The 14251-nt window shown below is 31.3% G+C and overlaps 1 protein-coding gene across 12 annotated transcripts in view; it reads left to right on the forward strand.

Annotated features, from left to right (window-relative positions):
• Positions 1 to 14251, forward strand: part of LOC115889561 (matrix metalloproteinase-14) — a 109124-nt gene that overhangs the window by 66217 nt on the left and 28656 nt on the right. For all 12 annotated transcript variants that reach the window (XM_030909602.1, XM_030909600.1, XM_030909601.1 and 9 more), the window contains 3 exons: positions 1368 to 1491; positions 6992 to 7096; positions 11212 to 11453. In XM_030909602.1, the coding sequence (XP_030765462.1) occupies positions 1368 to 1491; positions 6992 to 7096; positions 11212 to 11453 (471 nt within the window). The remainder of the gene's footprint in view (positions 1 to 1367; positions 1492 to 6991; positions 7097 to 11211; positions 11454 to 14251) is intronic.

Raw genomic sequence — 14251 nt, forward strand, 5'->3', positions numbered from 1 at the left:
ATGGGTAATTTTTTTTGAGGACACACTGTAGAACTATATATATTTATAAAAAATGCTCTAAATTAACCTTAATTAAAGAAATTAAAGCAGAAAGAAAGTTACTAAAAAGTTATTTTTGATAAATTATATTATAATTATTATTATAATTATTCGTTTGCGCACGTATTTTTGTACGGTATAATATGTAAGAAACGGCGGTGATGCAAGTTTCTAACACTCTATTGGTTTGTTAAAGATTGAGGTGTCGTCTTACTATTGCTGCTGTTTGAAGAACGACAGCCTTCTGGAGTTGTATATAGAGTAACGGTGGAAGATCTAACTTTTTAAACTATGGTGGAGAGCCTTTGGTATTACGCCCGTTGATGAAATTATAATGGGTACGATATTCACTTCGTTTTGCTTCCATAAACTTTTAACTTGTTCAGCTAGTGCGGTATATTTACTTAACTTCTCACTCCATGTAGACTGCAGATTATGGGTGTTAGGAATCCCGACATCTATAAGGTAAGTTAATGCCCTCTCTTTTATGGTGAATGTTAGATCTGGTCGGTTATGCGGAGTTGTTTTGTCAGTAAGTATACTTCTGTTCCAGTAGAGTTTAAAGTGGGCATTTTCTAACACATTTTCAGGTTCATATCTGTAATAAGGTGTAATATCTTCTTTTAAATGACAAAGGGTTGCTAACTTTTGATGAATTATAATTATTTATTATTTATAATTATTATTATTATAATTATTATTATTATTAAATTATTATTATAAATCGTTCTTATTAACAAAAATAATACATTATTGTGTTCAAGTTATATTAAGTTAAATCAGTTTCGTAAAAAAAAACATGTGTAACTTTTTACTTAAGAAAAAATATACTACATTTTATTTTCACATCATATTTCTCTTTAAAAGTAATGCCATTGTTTCTACTTAAAGCCTAGAAAAAATATGTATATCAGCATAGCGCAATTTTTTGGGTTTACCATGATGTCCTAATAACTTTTATCAGTAAAATGTTAACGATATCAGTGTAAAGAGTAAACAGAAGGGCAGGTTTATTATTTACAATACTTAATAATTTTTGTTTGCTGCTTTTTACATTTGGCTTTGTCAAATATTATCTAACCTTGAATTACTGGGTGTTCTTTTCAGATATGTCGGTGACCTGGTTTTCGGTAAAAATGTGTCAATCAATTATCTAAATAAATAAATCACAATTTCCCAAAGTAAACGGTATTTTTATGACGAGCATCATAAGTAAACAACAGCACAAATAATATCGTAAGGGTATTCTAAATATTAGTATATTTTGGTAAAATATTTTAAAATTTATACTTTTATGGTATTAAAGATGCATTTCTTTTTATTTGCAGTTATATCTTTCTCAGTATGGATACCTGGGACCAATAAAAACGAATTCTAGTCAACTACTGGATGAAAATGCCTTCAAAAAGGCGGTTGAAGACTTCCAAAGCTTTGCAGGTTTGTCTGTGACCGGTAAGTTTAGTTTGGTTATTCAATTTTATACATAAATGAAAAAAGGTCAATCCGAAGTTCAAACTTTAGATCAAACTAGAGATGGGTACATCCTGTATTTTACAAGAGTTGTGTCCGGAGTTACACCGGACCACTACCCGGACTACTTCAGGTTCTGTCGAATCTATATCATTATAACCTTGATTGGGATCAATTCGCGTTCAAAAGTTTTGTAGTCCGTTAGGCAAATCTGATGATTGCGTTTTGCCAAATCCTTATCACTTGATCTTGGCTGTTAGATTTATTTGGTAGATGTACCTTAAAGTTCAAATTTGAGGATTTGGACCTATGAGGCAAAGCATTACGAATTTTACATACTAATAAAAGATAGCCGAGACACAGTTACAGCTTTCTATTAAAACTGCAGCATAGGGATTGTTTCATGCTCGTCTGCTGATTTCTTTGACGAAGCCAATAGAATCATAACATATTTTATAATTTCTTGAATTTACGAATAAAATAACTACACTACACAGAAATTTCAAATAATACAAAATAATTTCTAATCGAAGTTATCATCATCATCATCCATCATCATCAACCAGCCACTAAAGTCAACTGCTGGACGTGGGCCTCTCCCGTTTGCTTCCATAACTCCATATCTTGAGCTATTTGCATCCAGTTATTGTGAATACGCCTTTAGCAGTCGTCATGCCATCTGGTCGGGGGACGGTATCTGCTCCTGAATGCATCATGTCTTGGTCTCCATTCTATTATTTTCTTCGTCCATCGGTCATCGTTTAGCCTTGCAATGTGCCTTCCCAATCCCATTTCAAAGTAGTTATTTTTTATATGGCATCCATGACTTTTGTTTTGGTTTGGTTTCGTACTTCGATACTACTTTGTCTCTCCGAGGGAGCCTCAATATTGATCTTTCCATTGCGCTTTGCGTTGTTTTGATATTGCTTACTGTTTTCTTGGTTAATGTTAGAGTCTCCGCACCATACGTTAGAACAGGTAGTACGCATTGATTGATTACCTTTCTCTTCAAACATATTTGACGTGTCCCTTTGAAACTGTATTTCAATTGTCCATAGACGGCCCAAGTCAGTCCTAATCGTCAGTTAAGCTCGCAAGTTTGGTTATCGCGGCTTATACGTATTTCGTGTCCCAACACTTGTAAGCAGTTGTTTCTTCTATTTGATATTGGTTATTATAATATATTCCACCACCAATTACTAGGTTTGTCATCACTTGGGTTTTTGAGATGTTGATTTTTAGTCCCATTTGTTTAGAGGTTGCATTCAATTTTTGTAACACATTTTGGGCTTTATTTACGCAATTGGATATCAAGACATTGTCATCAGCAAATCGCAGGTGGTTCAAGTTTTCACTACTTATATTTATACCCAATTCGTTCCATTCTATCTGTTTGCGAATCGAAGTAAAACTTAATAAATAGTAAATACAACTCAGCAGCAGTTACCATTCGACATTTATTCCAATAATCTCCATTACTGATTTATTTTGCTGTTTTGTTATGTTTTCGTGATCTGCTGACGACGGCGACGACGTGGCCAGTTGGCTACTAGCCATGCAGTTCCGCGGATAGAGGTCGATAATCAGTACGATGTACATTCATCGGTACCGGCACATGAGAGAGGTCCGTGGATTCGTATCCATCCGGACCTTCTAATCTCTATTTTAAACTAGAGACTTTTTCGTTTAATGTAATCTTTGTACTTTTGAATTATGAGAAACTAAAATACAAAGATTAACAATGATTGAAATAGTTGACTATTCTGATTTTGCTTGTTGGTAGATAATAAATCAAACATTTTGACACAGAACATTTTGCGATCTGGAAAGCCTTATCCTATGTCATCGAGGAATGTAATCAATCTAGAGTTTTAATTGTTTTTGACTCTTTAGAGATCGTGTCTAAAATTAATTACATATTTGTCCATGATTCTCTGAGACAAAAAATTCAGAGGCTTATTCGAGAGTGCAGCGAAAAGGGAAACAAACTTACGTTTGTATGGATCCCAAGCCACACTATTATACTTGGCGACAGAATGGCAGATGAAGCGGCTCAGCAAGCTGCTGGAAGAGATACTATTGATTTCCCTTATATTAGTAAATATGATCTTAAACTACTACTGCATAAAAGAACAGAAAGGGAATGGCAGGATGAGTGGGCAGGTAAACCTGCAAAGCTTTGCGCAATAAAACAAGATCCGTCAACCCCATCCTTACGTCTTGCACTAGGACGAGCGGATGAATCTAGAGTGCATCGTCTTCGTATTGGGAATACCGCGGTGACTCATGCATATCTGCTTAATAGAGAAATACCTCGAATGTGTATAATAGTCTGTGATGTTGAGTTGACAGTAACTCACATTATATGTGAATGTCCTCAATATACGGTAGAAAGAAGCATATTCGATATACGATATATTGTGGTGAAATGCATGAAAATTTAACGAGGGAAAAATTAAAAATGTTTTGAAATTTATGAAAGATATTAATATATATCACCAGCTGTGATACTCGCCTGTGACACTCTAATCCAACTGTGATACTGTGATGTAAATAATTACCTATTTTTCTTGTTGTTTGTTTTTTGTTTTCTGTATTTTATTTGTGTTTAGTTATTTTGATCCTTTTGTCACTCAACTTGAAATGTTTATGTTAATGTAGATTATTAAATTTTGAATTGTCTTTGTAAGAGTGAACCTCTTGAGGATATTGAGATAGACCTAAACGAGTTAAGGCTAATGATCCTGGTGACCGATGCCTAAGGATTTGATTAATTTTATATATTATCCATAATTGACATCCTGTATACTCATAAAATTGTTCTAAAAATGTGCGTTACCATTTTTTGTAAAAAAACATTGAAAATTTCAAATAAAAAAGCCTTTTTAGTAGCATTCTGTTTTCAATAGAAATTTTTACAATTTGTGGCCAATATTAATCAATAAAGTTAATACACTTGGAAAAACATCTAAATCATATTATAGCATTTAGTCAATATTAAGAAATATATTAATCCATTTTATACTTTTAGTTGATTTAAACCTTCTTATTAGATCAACCAAAAGCATTTACCTAATTATTAAAAATTCAAAACCAGCATAGTATACAAACACAGGTAGATATTTATTATAAGCGATAACGATTATATGCTGTTTTGTAACATAATTAATAATGTGCTGGTAGAAACCTTAACCTACTAGAAGTGCACGTTGTCTGACCTAACAGGAAAAATTATTGTCATTATTTCGAATTTCTGTTATTAAAAGCGGAATGGCATTGGAATCTTCCTATGATTTAGCGAAAAACGTAGTTTTTGCTTCGGAGTTAGAAACACTTAGATATGTATAACGTCTGTCTCAAATGAGAGATTAATATGATTATAATATAGGTAATAGTCTGTTATTGTTTATCATTTTAATTATACCATATATTTTCTCAATTTTTTGTAATTTTTTGGAAGTATAGATTGTTTCTATCTGAGATTAATTATTCATTGTGTTCAAGTTTTCGACTTTTTTAAAGTAAAAAATAAATAAGTAAATAATAACCTTTTAAAAATAATTTCCTAGTTATAGAGGACAGGTTCAAATATATTTTTACGAAAAAGTTGTAGTTTTTTAAACGGAATGCTGCATATATATCTGGCATATGTCTTACCTCGGCTTTTTCAAAATGAGATATACATACTATAAATGGCTATATTTCATATTGTAGTTGGGGGTGGAACCTTTGGTGTTATAACCATAAATTAATTGTAAGTTAAATATAAGGAAATAAAAGTCTTCGAGAACACCTTCCATAGCATTAAACCTCAATAAAACCTCAACTAAACCAGGCAAAAATTTGAATTTTGAGTTGTTGTTCTTGGGATAATGTACCAATTTCGTCATCAGCGTTTTCATCGAAAAATCTTTTTACTTTTCTTGTCCGTTTTTCTGGGAGAACAGGCTCAATATTGCTTGCCTCTGCAAGGATCTTTGCTTCTTTAAAGCAATCGTCGACTTTGTCTCTAAACTCAGCTAAGAAACTCTGTAATGAATTCAGCAATTTAGATGCCTCCGCGATCGAAAGCGTTGGCCTCTGCAGAGCAGTGTTTACATTTTCGATGTTCCTTAAAAATGCCTGCCGCACGCTCTAGGTAGCGTCTTCTATCTAAATTTTACTATTTCATTGTATGATGTTTGCATGGTGATTAGAGTTTTTACTACTGGTTTCGGACATACTTATATTTTACCGCCCCTGCCCCTGTGCCGAAACTTTACTTGTAGGTATGATGTGTGCAGAAACTACTTTTGAAAAAATGAAAAAAAAAAATTATATGTGTTCATTATTTTTTTGTTTTACAATGATCAATGGCGGCTGCATCAGCACAAAAATTATATAATAGCTGTTGATGTATGAAATTAAATATAAAGTGTAGCATTTGAAATAGCATTGAAAAGCATATCTAGTTTTGCGACAAGCTCTATGTACCACGAAATTTAGTCTATTTAAATATGATCAACTGATTATATTAACTATGAAGAAGATCACTATCACTATCATAAAATAATTTCAGGTAAAAATTTCATTTATCATTTTACAAAGATTTATTTTAATGTTAAATATTAATCAATATATTACTAGATAAGTAATAATGAATGGATAAGAAAATGGTTATATGAATTGCGGTGGGATTTTTGGAATAAAACATTTGTTAAACATTTTGGTATACAAAACTGATGAAAAACTTATGTATTTTGCTAATTGATATAGAGTTCTAAATTATCTTCTCTCATATATCTATAAGCCTAGAATAATTAATTATACATAGTGTTAACCTTTTAAAAATCCAGTTACATTATCAGCTTTTACTATAATATTAATATGTTTTCTGATCCAGTAGGCTTTGATAGTTAAAAGTTTCAAAATTATTCTATATTTTTTTCTGAAAATTCATCATTTGCCCTATTTTTTTATGAGAATTGTTTATCTGTTCGATGACTTCGATTATATTATATTTCTATTAAGCATTTATGGTAAAACAAAAAAAAATATTTTAAAATTTTAATTTTTCAAAATTAAGTTTAAATATGATGAAATTATGTATTATCACTATCGATTTATATAAAGATATATCGTTTATAGTATGATTCATATTATTAATTTAATATTTAATTGCTGTCTGTTTAAAAGTTTTAAAATGTTTTCTTTTGTATTATCGATAGGGTAATATTTTGATCAAATTATTTATTTATTAATAGTTTACTTAAATTTTGCGTTATATGATTCATGAAAAAATATCTAAAAAGAACATATGAAATGTGTAATTGACACAATTTCAAAATTTAATATAATAAACAAACTACTTTTCTGATATTTATTTCCTTTCTGGGGTGATTCAACCGACTTACTTCGACAAAATTATAAAAACTATATATTAATGATTTATATAAAAAGAATTAGAATAAAAAGAGAAACTAATATTGAATTTTTGTTATAGGTGAATTAGATGAAACAACGTTAAAAACGATGGAACTACCTCGGTGTGGTGTGAAAGATAAAGTTGGAACAGGAGATAACAGAGCTAAAAGATACGCGTTACAAGGTAGGTTAATCAGTTTAAGATAATTTAGTATTAATCATGTAAACTAGTACCCTAAAAAGTAACTACTTATGTAGTATTAACGGATGAAATTTCGACGCTAAAGATTTTTTAACCTTTTGTGATATGTAAATGTGATGCTAAAACCGAAATGTCATTTTAATTTTTTTTAATTTTCTGTGTATTAATGACGCCAATACTGTCCCACTGCTGGCTGGTGTGCTTGAAACATTATAGGCTGTGCTATAGACTTGGTGCATTATCCGCCTGTGCTGCCACCATCGGAGAATATCGTAAACAACTGGCATATAGAAATACACGGATTAAACTAGCGAGTACACGAAAAAAAGTTTATATTATTGTTCTAAAAGTGGTAGGAAGTATAATTTGTAAAAATTCTAAAACATTTTGATACTTTTTTTTTGATTCAGAAGGTCTGACTTCTAACTTATTGTATTGTAATTTATTATCCAAGCGAATAAAACTTTTTAGATGAGTTCAAAGTACCGGAGATGTTCGAGAAAAAAACAAAAATTAAAGTTTTCGATTTTATTTTTTTCTTGTCATTATTTGACAAGGTATCTTAAAACTGGTATCTAAACAATCTCAAGGTGAGGGTTCGATTCCCACACCCGGCATTTCATCAGCCGACTATTTTTATTAAAATAAAAATAGTTTGGGTACCTAGTTCGACTCAGCCTTAAATGAGTACTTGGATTCACAATCCTGAGGTAATAATAGGCGGTTGAAGCGTAGTACTAGCCACATTACCTTCCTTGTTACCGAACGGCTCTAGTATAGCAAGCTGTACCTTGCTACTCCCAAGGCGTTAAACGCTATATACGGGAGCTATTATTATTATATTATCTTTAAATTTAAACTTAAAGCAATCTTTATTCCCATTTTTTTCAACTACACAACAGTGTTTTCAGATTTGCCATTCGACGTTTCGCCTTTTGATAACCATCATTCTTATGTTTTCTTACAGGTGCCATATTAGATGTTTACACATCTAAATAAATAAATTCATTGTGATTCTAACGATGATAAAAGTTATGTATATGTATAGTGGCTTTTAAACGTCAATAATTTGTAAAATCATTTTTTTAATAGGCGGCTTTGGTTGTTTGAAACAAAAAGGCGACATGTTAATAAAGGGTACTAACCTAGAAACAACATCAATAGACCAGAAAGTAAAGTATTTTTATTGTATGTGATAATTTTAGTTTATGCATTTTTTTAAAAGTAATAATAAAATGCGAAACTAATATTGCTAATTTTATAAATAACGTGAAAAAGTTCAACACCACGCCATTTCAGAACAATATGGGATTTTTTTTTATTTAATTCAATTTTTCGTCCTTTTGTTTTGTCACTTGTAAATGGTGGGATATACGGTCGATTTATTCCGGTAAAATACAATTTACAACGTTGTGATTTACCTTACAGTCGAGGAATGGCATTATAAAGTTTTAAAATTCAAACTTTATTTTAAATTTTTGAATACAAGGAATATTTTTTATGTATGATTGAGAAAGATATTTTTTCAACAAAAGGTTAATAAATACATGTTTGTATATGTAGTGATGGTTTGGAAAATACTCGAGAAAATATGACTCAACGAAGATAACTTTACAGTTTCATATACAGGGTAGTCTGAATTGTACTCGGGAAACTTTGCCAGTATATTCTGCATATAAAAGTAAGTAAAAATATTCGTATAAATTTATGCCCTAAACTGCTTCATTTTGGAGATACAGACTGTAGAAGTTCCATTTTTATTTCGATTTTTTCCTAATAATTTCGGTTTGGAAAATTGTTGTTTGGGCAGGTTGGGAGTTTTTTTACATGAGAAATTTGATTTCGATGTCAATATCAAAGAATATACAAAAAAAAAGAATAGAAACTATCTTTCTGAAAAATGGTCAAAAATGGTCTTTCTGAAAAACAGTCTTAGGCGCCATCTATTGTTAGGGAGGGGTTGGCATTAAACTACATTTCACACTAAACTATTATTTTAAACACAAAAATACTCCTAAAAACTTATCTTTTATTGATTGGCGTTATGACAACGACAATATTCTTTGACAACGGCCGTTGGAAACTATGAAAACTACAAAAAAATGATTTAACGCCATCTGATAATAACTAGTAGCAACTCCTCAACCTAAAAATTAATTGCACTCCCATCTAGCGAGCGGGGCTGGAACTATTTTATTTGAAATTTCCGTGAAAATGGTGGTATCGCTCTTGCTATTTGACCTTCAGGCCCTGGATAATATGACTCCTACTTGTAAGGGGTGCCACCTATATATTTTTTAACTGGTTTGAAAATAAGTTATTATTTATTTTAACATTTCTTTCATTATGAGGGGTTTGACATCTTTTAGAGCAACGACGATTGAAATTGTTTTCATGATTAAGTGAAATTGGCTATATGATGTTTCGCTTTTACGTACGTACAAAAAGTTATTACTTTTTGTACGTACGTGTTATTATATGATCTACCGATTAAAAAAATATATATTTTTGTTTTGTTGGTAAAAATCGCTATGAGCAATGGTTCTCCAGATATTTGGTATCAAAATAATCAATACATGCCATCATTGACAAAAATTGAACATGTTGACAAGATAGTAGTTAGGAGATTGAAATAATAAATTTGAAATTATCTTATGCCAAAGGATCCCCAGAAAGTGTTTTATCATAGATTCTTCTAGAAATATTATGATTAATAAAAAAATCCCATTTTTATCATTTGTCAAATAACTATCTAATCTACAATATGTTAATAGTCAACATGTTTATTTTTTGTCAATAATGACATGCATAGATGATTTACATTCCAAATATCTTGGGAACGGTTACTCGTAGCAATTTTTATCAAAAGGCATTTTTTAAATAAAAAATGGCGGAAATGTATATTTTTTCACTCACTAAAAAGTGATTATTCTTAAAACTAGTTAAAAAATATGCAGGTGGCGTCCCCTACAAGTAGGAGCCATATTGACATCAAAATCAAGTTTCCCATGTCAAGAAACACACATACACTAATTTTTATCCATATATCGGCATTCAGAGTTCAGAAATTATCTTGAAAAAATCGAAATAAAAATTAAACTTTTACGCCCTGTATCTCCGAAATGCACCATTTTAAGATATACATTCATACGAACTTTTTTATTTATTTTCATTTGGGTTACCAAATCACAACAATTCAGACAACTCTTTATATATAAAAATAAAAATTTTCGTCGGACAAAAATTGTTTTTTTTTATCAAAAATTGTCATTCGCATTAAATTTCTTAAAATACTATTTATTTAAAGATTTTCTATAAAGTAAAAAGTGTATTTAGTAAAATTCTCATAAAAAGGTGCAAAACTTGCAAGAGACCAAGACCAAGACTGGACATTGTAAAACCAGGACCAAAACTAAGGCTACTACACTACTCAAAACAATTATCACCATATTTGAATAAAAGTAATTATTAAATATTTCTAAATCAAGTATGCATTTTTCTGCCTTTCTTTTGTGAGTTTTTTAGGATAATTAGAGTACGCACTGCCATGTAATTTTTTATCGGCCGACTATTTAGTTGCAAAAGAGAAAACAATACATTCTTATGGAGCCGATCGGACCAATATATGATTGCATTGCGTAGCCTTAGGCTATACGCTGACAGGCAATTTTTAATTGGCCGACTATTTAGTTGCATATTTGTAACTAATATATCTTTATGGAGCCGCACTCACATGCAATTAGATAGTCGGCCGATCGGCTCCATAAGTATGTATTATTTCCATTTTTGCAACTAAATAGTCGGCCGACTAAAAATAACAGGTCAGTACGTAGGCTTATTGTTTCGAATTTCCCTTCACAGTATCCATACTATTTAAAATCGTAAGTCAGGGAATTCAAAGTGTCGTGTTTTTCATATTAATATTTTTTTTAGAAAATATGCGATGCTATTTGTAAACCAAGACCAATCGAGTCTTGGTCTTGGTCTTGCATTTGCTCATCACTATCCAGTAGTGTTATTATATTTTTGTTAATAAGTTACTTGCTAATTAATCACTAGCCTGATTATTCTTGCTAATTAAACTTATTTTTCATTAGGAAGCAGATGGAAAGTGAAGAACTTAAGCTACAAAATTGCCAAGTACCCGCCTAAGCTGAAACGAGCCGACGTAGATGCGGAAATCCAGAGGGCCTTTAACGTCTGGACCGGATATACCGACTTGACTTTCACGCCCAAAACCGGACAAGTTCACATTGAGATCAGGTTCGAAAGTGGTGAACATGGCGACGGCGATCCATTTGACGGACCCGGTGGTACCCTGGCTCATGCGTATTTTCCCGTGAGTACCTTTTGCATGAAATTATTTTTATTGCATGTCCGCTTTTGCTTTTGTTATTTGTATTTTTATTTATTTTTGTTTGGTATCCCAAAGTGGGAGATTTAGACTTAATTTAGATTAGAAAATAAATAGAATCGTAATCAGTATTTGCAAAGGTTAGTATTGGACCTTTTTCGTTGAAAGAGATACTGCCTAAAACATCCGTGTCCTGAAAGCGATTGAGTCAAAAAGTAGTCCAATTCACATTTCATGTTCATCCACGTCTCGATATCTGGGATAAACTTGTGCGTCCAGCGACCGTATTTTCCGATTTTCCATTTTTGCTGCCAGCGTTTCATTAAGATCTTTCGTGCTTTTTCTTTTGCAATACCATAAACTTCAAGCCTTTCTGTTATTTGCAGTTCTATGGGGGGATTTTAGATACTACATTTATTCGATATTGAACGATATGCACATGCAACTCGGATGCATGCAGTTCATTGAATCCTACCTAGTTAAAAACTAGCTGGGATTCAATGGACCGGAAAATAAAAGACTTGTACAAAACAAGTCTTTTATTTTCCGGTTATTTTGCCACGCTCGAGCCTCATACAGAATTTGTAAGTGCATCACACTCATGAGAACTCGCCTTCTAGATGATTTTTGTCCTCCGATATTTGGTAAAAGTCGAGTTAATAAACGTGTTCTCGACCTTTTGTATGGTTATATTTATACGTTCAACGAAGGTTCTTTTTGGTCTAGCTATAAGCCAAGGTACTTAATAGCTTGTTTTGGCATAACTAAAGTGTCTGTTATCTGAAACATTATAGGAGACAGTTTTCTTTTTGTAGAACGGCTTCGGTCTTCTGCGGGGCCAACCTCAAGTTTCTGCTAAGCAGCCGTTTGCACGTCCTTAGCAGCGAGGCGTTAACAATAACCATTAATATTCATTCACTTTTAGCTACTGCTACCATAGTCACATCATCTGCAAACCCTATTAATGTAACGCTTTCAGGCATTTCTACTTCAAGCAAGTCATCATATAAAATGTTCCACAATGTAGAACCCAAAACTGAGCCTTGCGGTATACCACTATTTTATGGTTAGCGTTTTAATAGTATATTTTGCTTCCATCTGTATTGACCGATTTGAAAGATATAATGCTATGATCTATGATCTTCATCAAATTCTTCTACTTCGAGCTTTTCAGACTTATCTGATCTGTAGGTCACCCTGATCTGTAGATGACATTCTTCAATCTTAACCTTTTTGAAAAGCGTAATAATTTGGAGACTGTATCCTCCTTTATAGCCTTTTGCCAAATGATTATTATTGCCTAGTGCAAAAATCCGTGCATTTGCTAGGTTATGGCACTAATATGAAAAATGTTCTGGTGCTTTTTCCTCCGATTAACAGAATATCCACATAGTTTTGTTTGATTATCAACTTTAAATGCCAATTGAGCATATAATGCCAATACACTATTGATACTCCTTCTGTCTACATTTTGTTTTATTATAAACTGAATCATCTGAGTAGAAATTTGTTAGCAACCTATTAATATTTTTGTTCATACTTTGCCAATCCATCCGAGGTTTTTTTGTTTTATCCACTTTTTCTTTTAGCTTATCGTTATTATTCCTAGCATACATCACTCCATAAGCTTTACATCAAAAGCAGGTCATTTTTGGGTTTCAGTTATGCTTGATTTCAACGTTGATTCATAAAGGATTAATCGAATCAAGCTATTTTTGACTTTAGACAACAAAGGCACTGTATCATTGGAGGATATTTATTAATATGAACTTACATGGGGCACATAGGATTTAAATATTAGGATATTTTTAGACTTTTATAAAATATGTTTTTTAATAATTAAAAATAAAAAATATTTAGTAATAAATTAGAAAAGTACCTCTAGGAGAACTATTTACTTTTCAGACTAGTTAACATAGTAAAAAAAAAGAATAAAATTACTATTTGGAATAAATTTCCCCAATAAATTCAATATAAACAATTACTTTTTATACGGAAAATTAATAACGCTTTAGAACTTTTTTCAAAACTTTTTAGACTTTTTTAGTTTAGTATTTTTTTAGTAGGTAGATTAGATTAACATATTTTATTTATCGTATGTCCACGGATTTTACAAGAAGAATTTTTTTTTTATTGACATTTTGATAAAAATGGATTCCTCATGAAAATTTTTGCTTATTCTAAAATGGTTTATACTTTCCCAAATTTATGCATAATTTATAAATCCCGTTTATACTTTTCCAAATTTCCATACTATTTTAGAGAAAATTAAGAAAAACATGAAAATATAGTTGATTTGAAGTGGTAAACTGAACTTATTTGCTTTTGAAAGTACTAAAAATCAAAAGGCGTTTCTATGTTAATATCAATTCGATTTCATTCTTTGATAGATGGTTATATATTAATTTTGATTAATGTCATATTCTTTGCTGTTGTTAAAGTATGATATTTTTCGGTAATAAACTTTCCGTAGCATTAAACTAAATAAATTGAGTGCTTCTTTAACACTACAATCTATCAAATAATGAAAATGAAGTTATATTGCAACAGGAACGCTTTTAATTTTTTTTAAATTTTAGGACATAGATATGGTTAGGTTAGGGGTTTACAACCATATTTTCATGTTTTTCTTAATTTTCTCTAAAACGGTATGGAAATTTGGAAAAGCATAAACGGGATTAACTATTTTAGAGTAATCAAAATTTTAATCGAAGAATGCATTTTTCACAAAATGTCAATAATAAAAAAGTGTTTCCTCCTGTAAAGACAATCCGGGGACATAC

This window comes from Sitophilus oryzae, unplaced genomic scaffold (assembly GCF_002938485.1).
Source record: "Sitophilus oryzae breed Bouriz unplaced genomic scaffold, Soryzae_2.0 scaffold_815_pilon_pilon, whole genome shotgun sequence".
NCBI classification, from domain to species: domain Eukaryota; kingdom Metazoa; phylum Arthropoda; class Insecta; order Coleoptera; family Curculionidae; genus Sitophilus; species Sitophilus oryzae.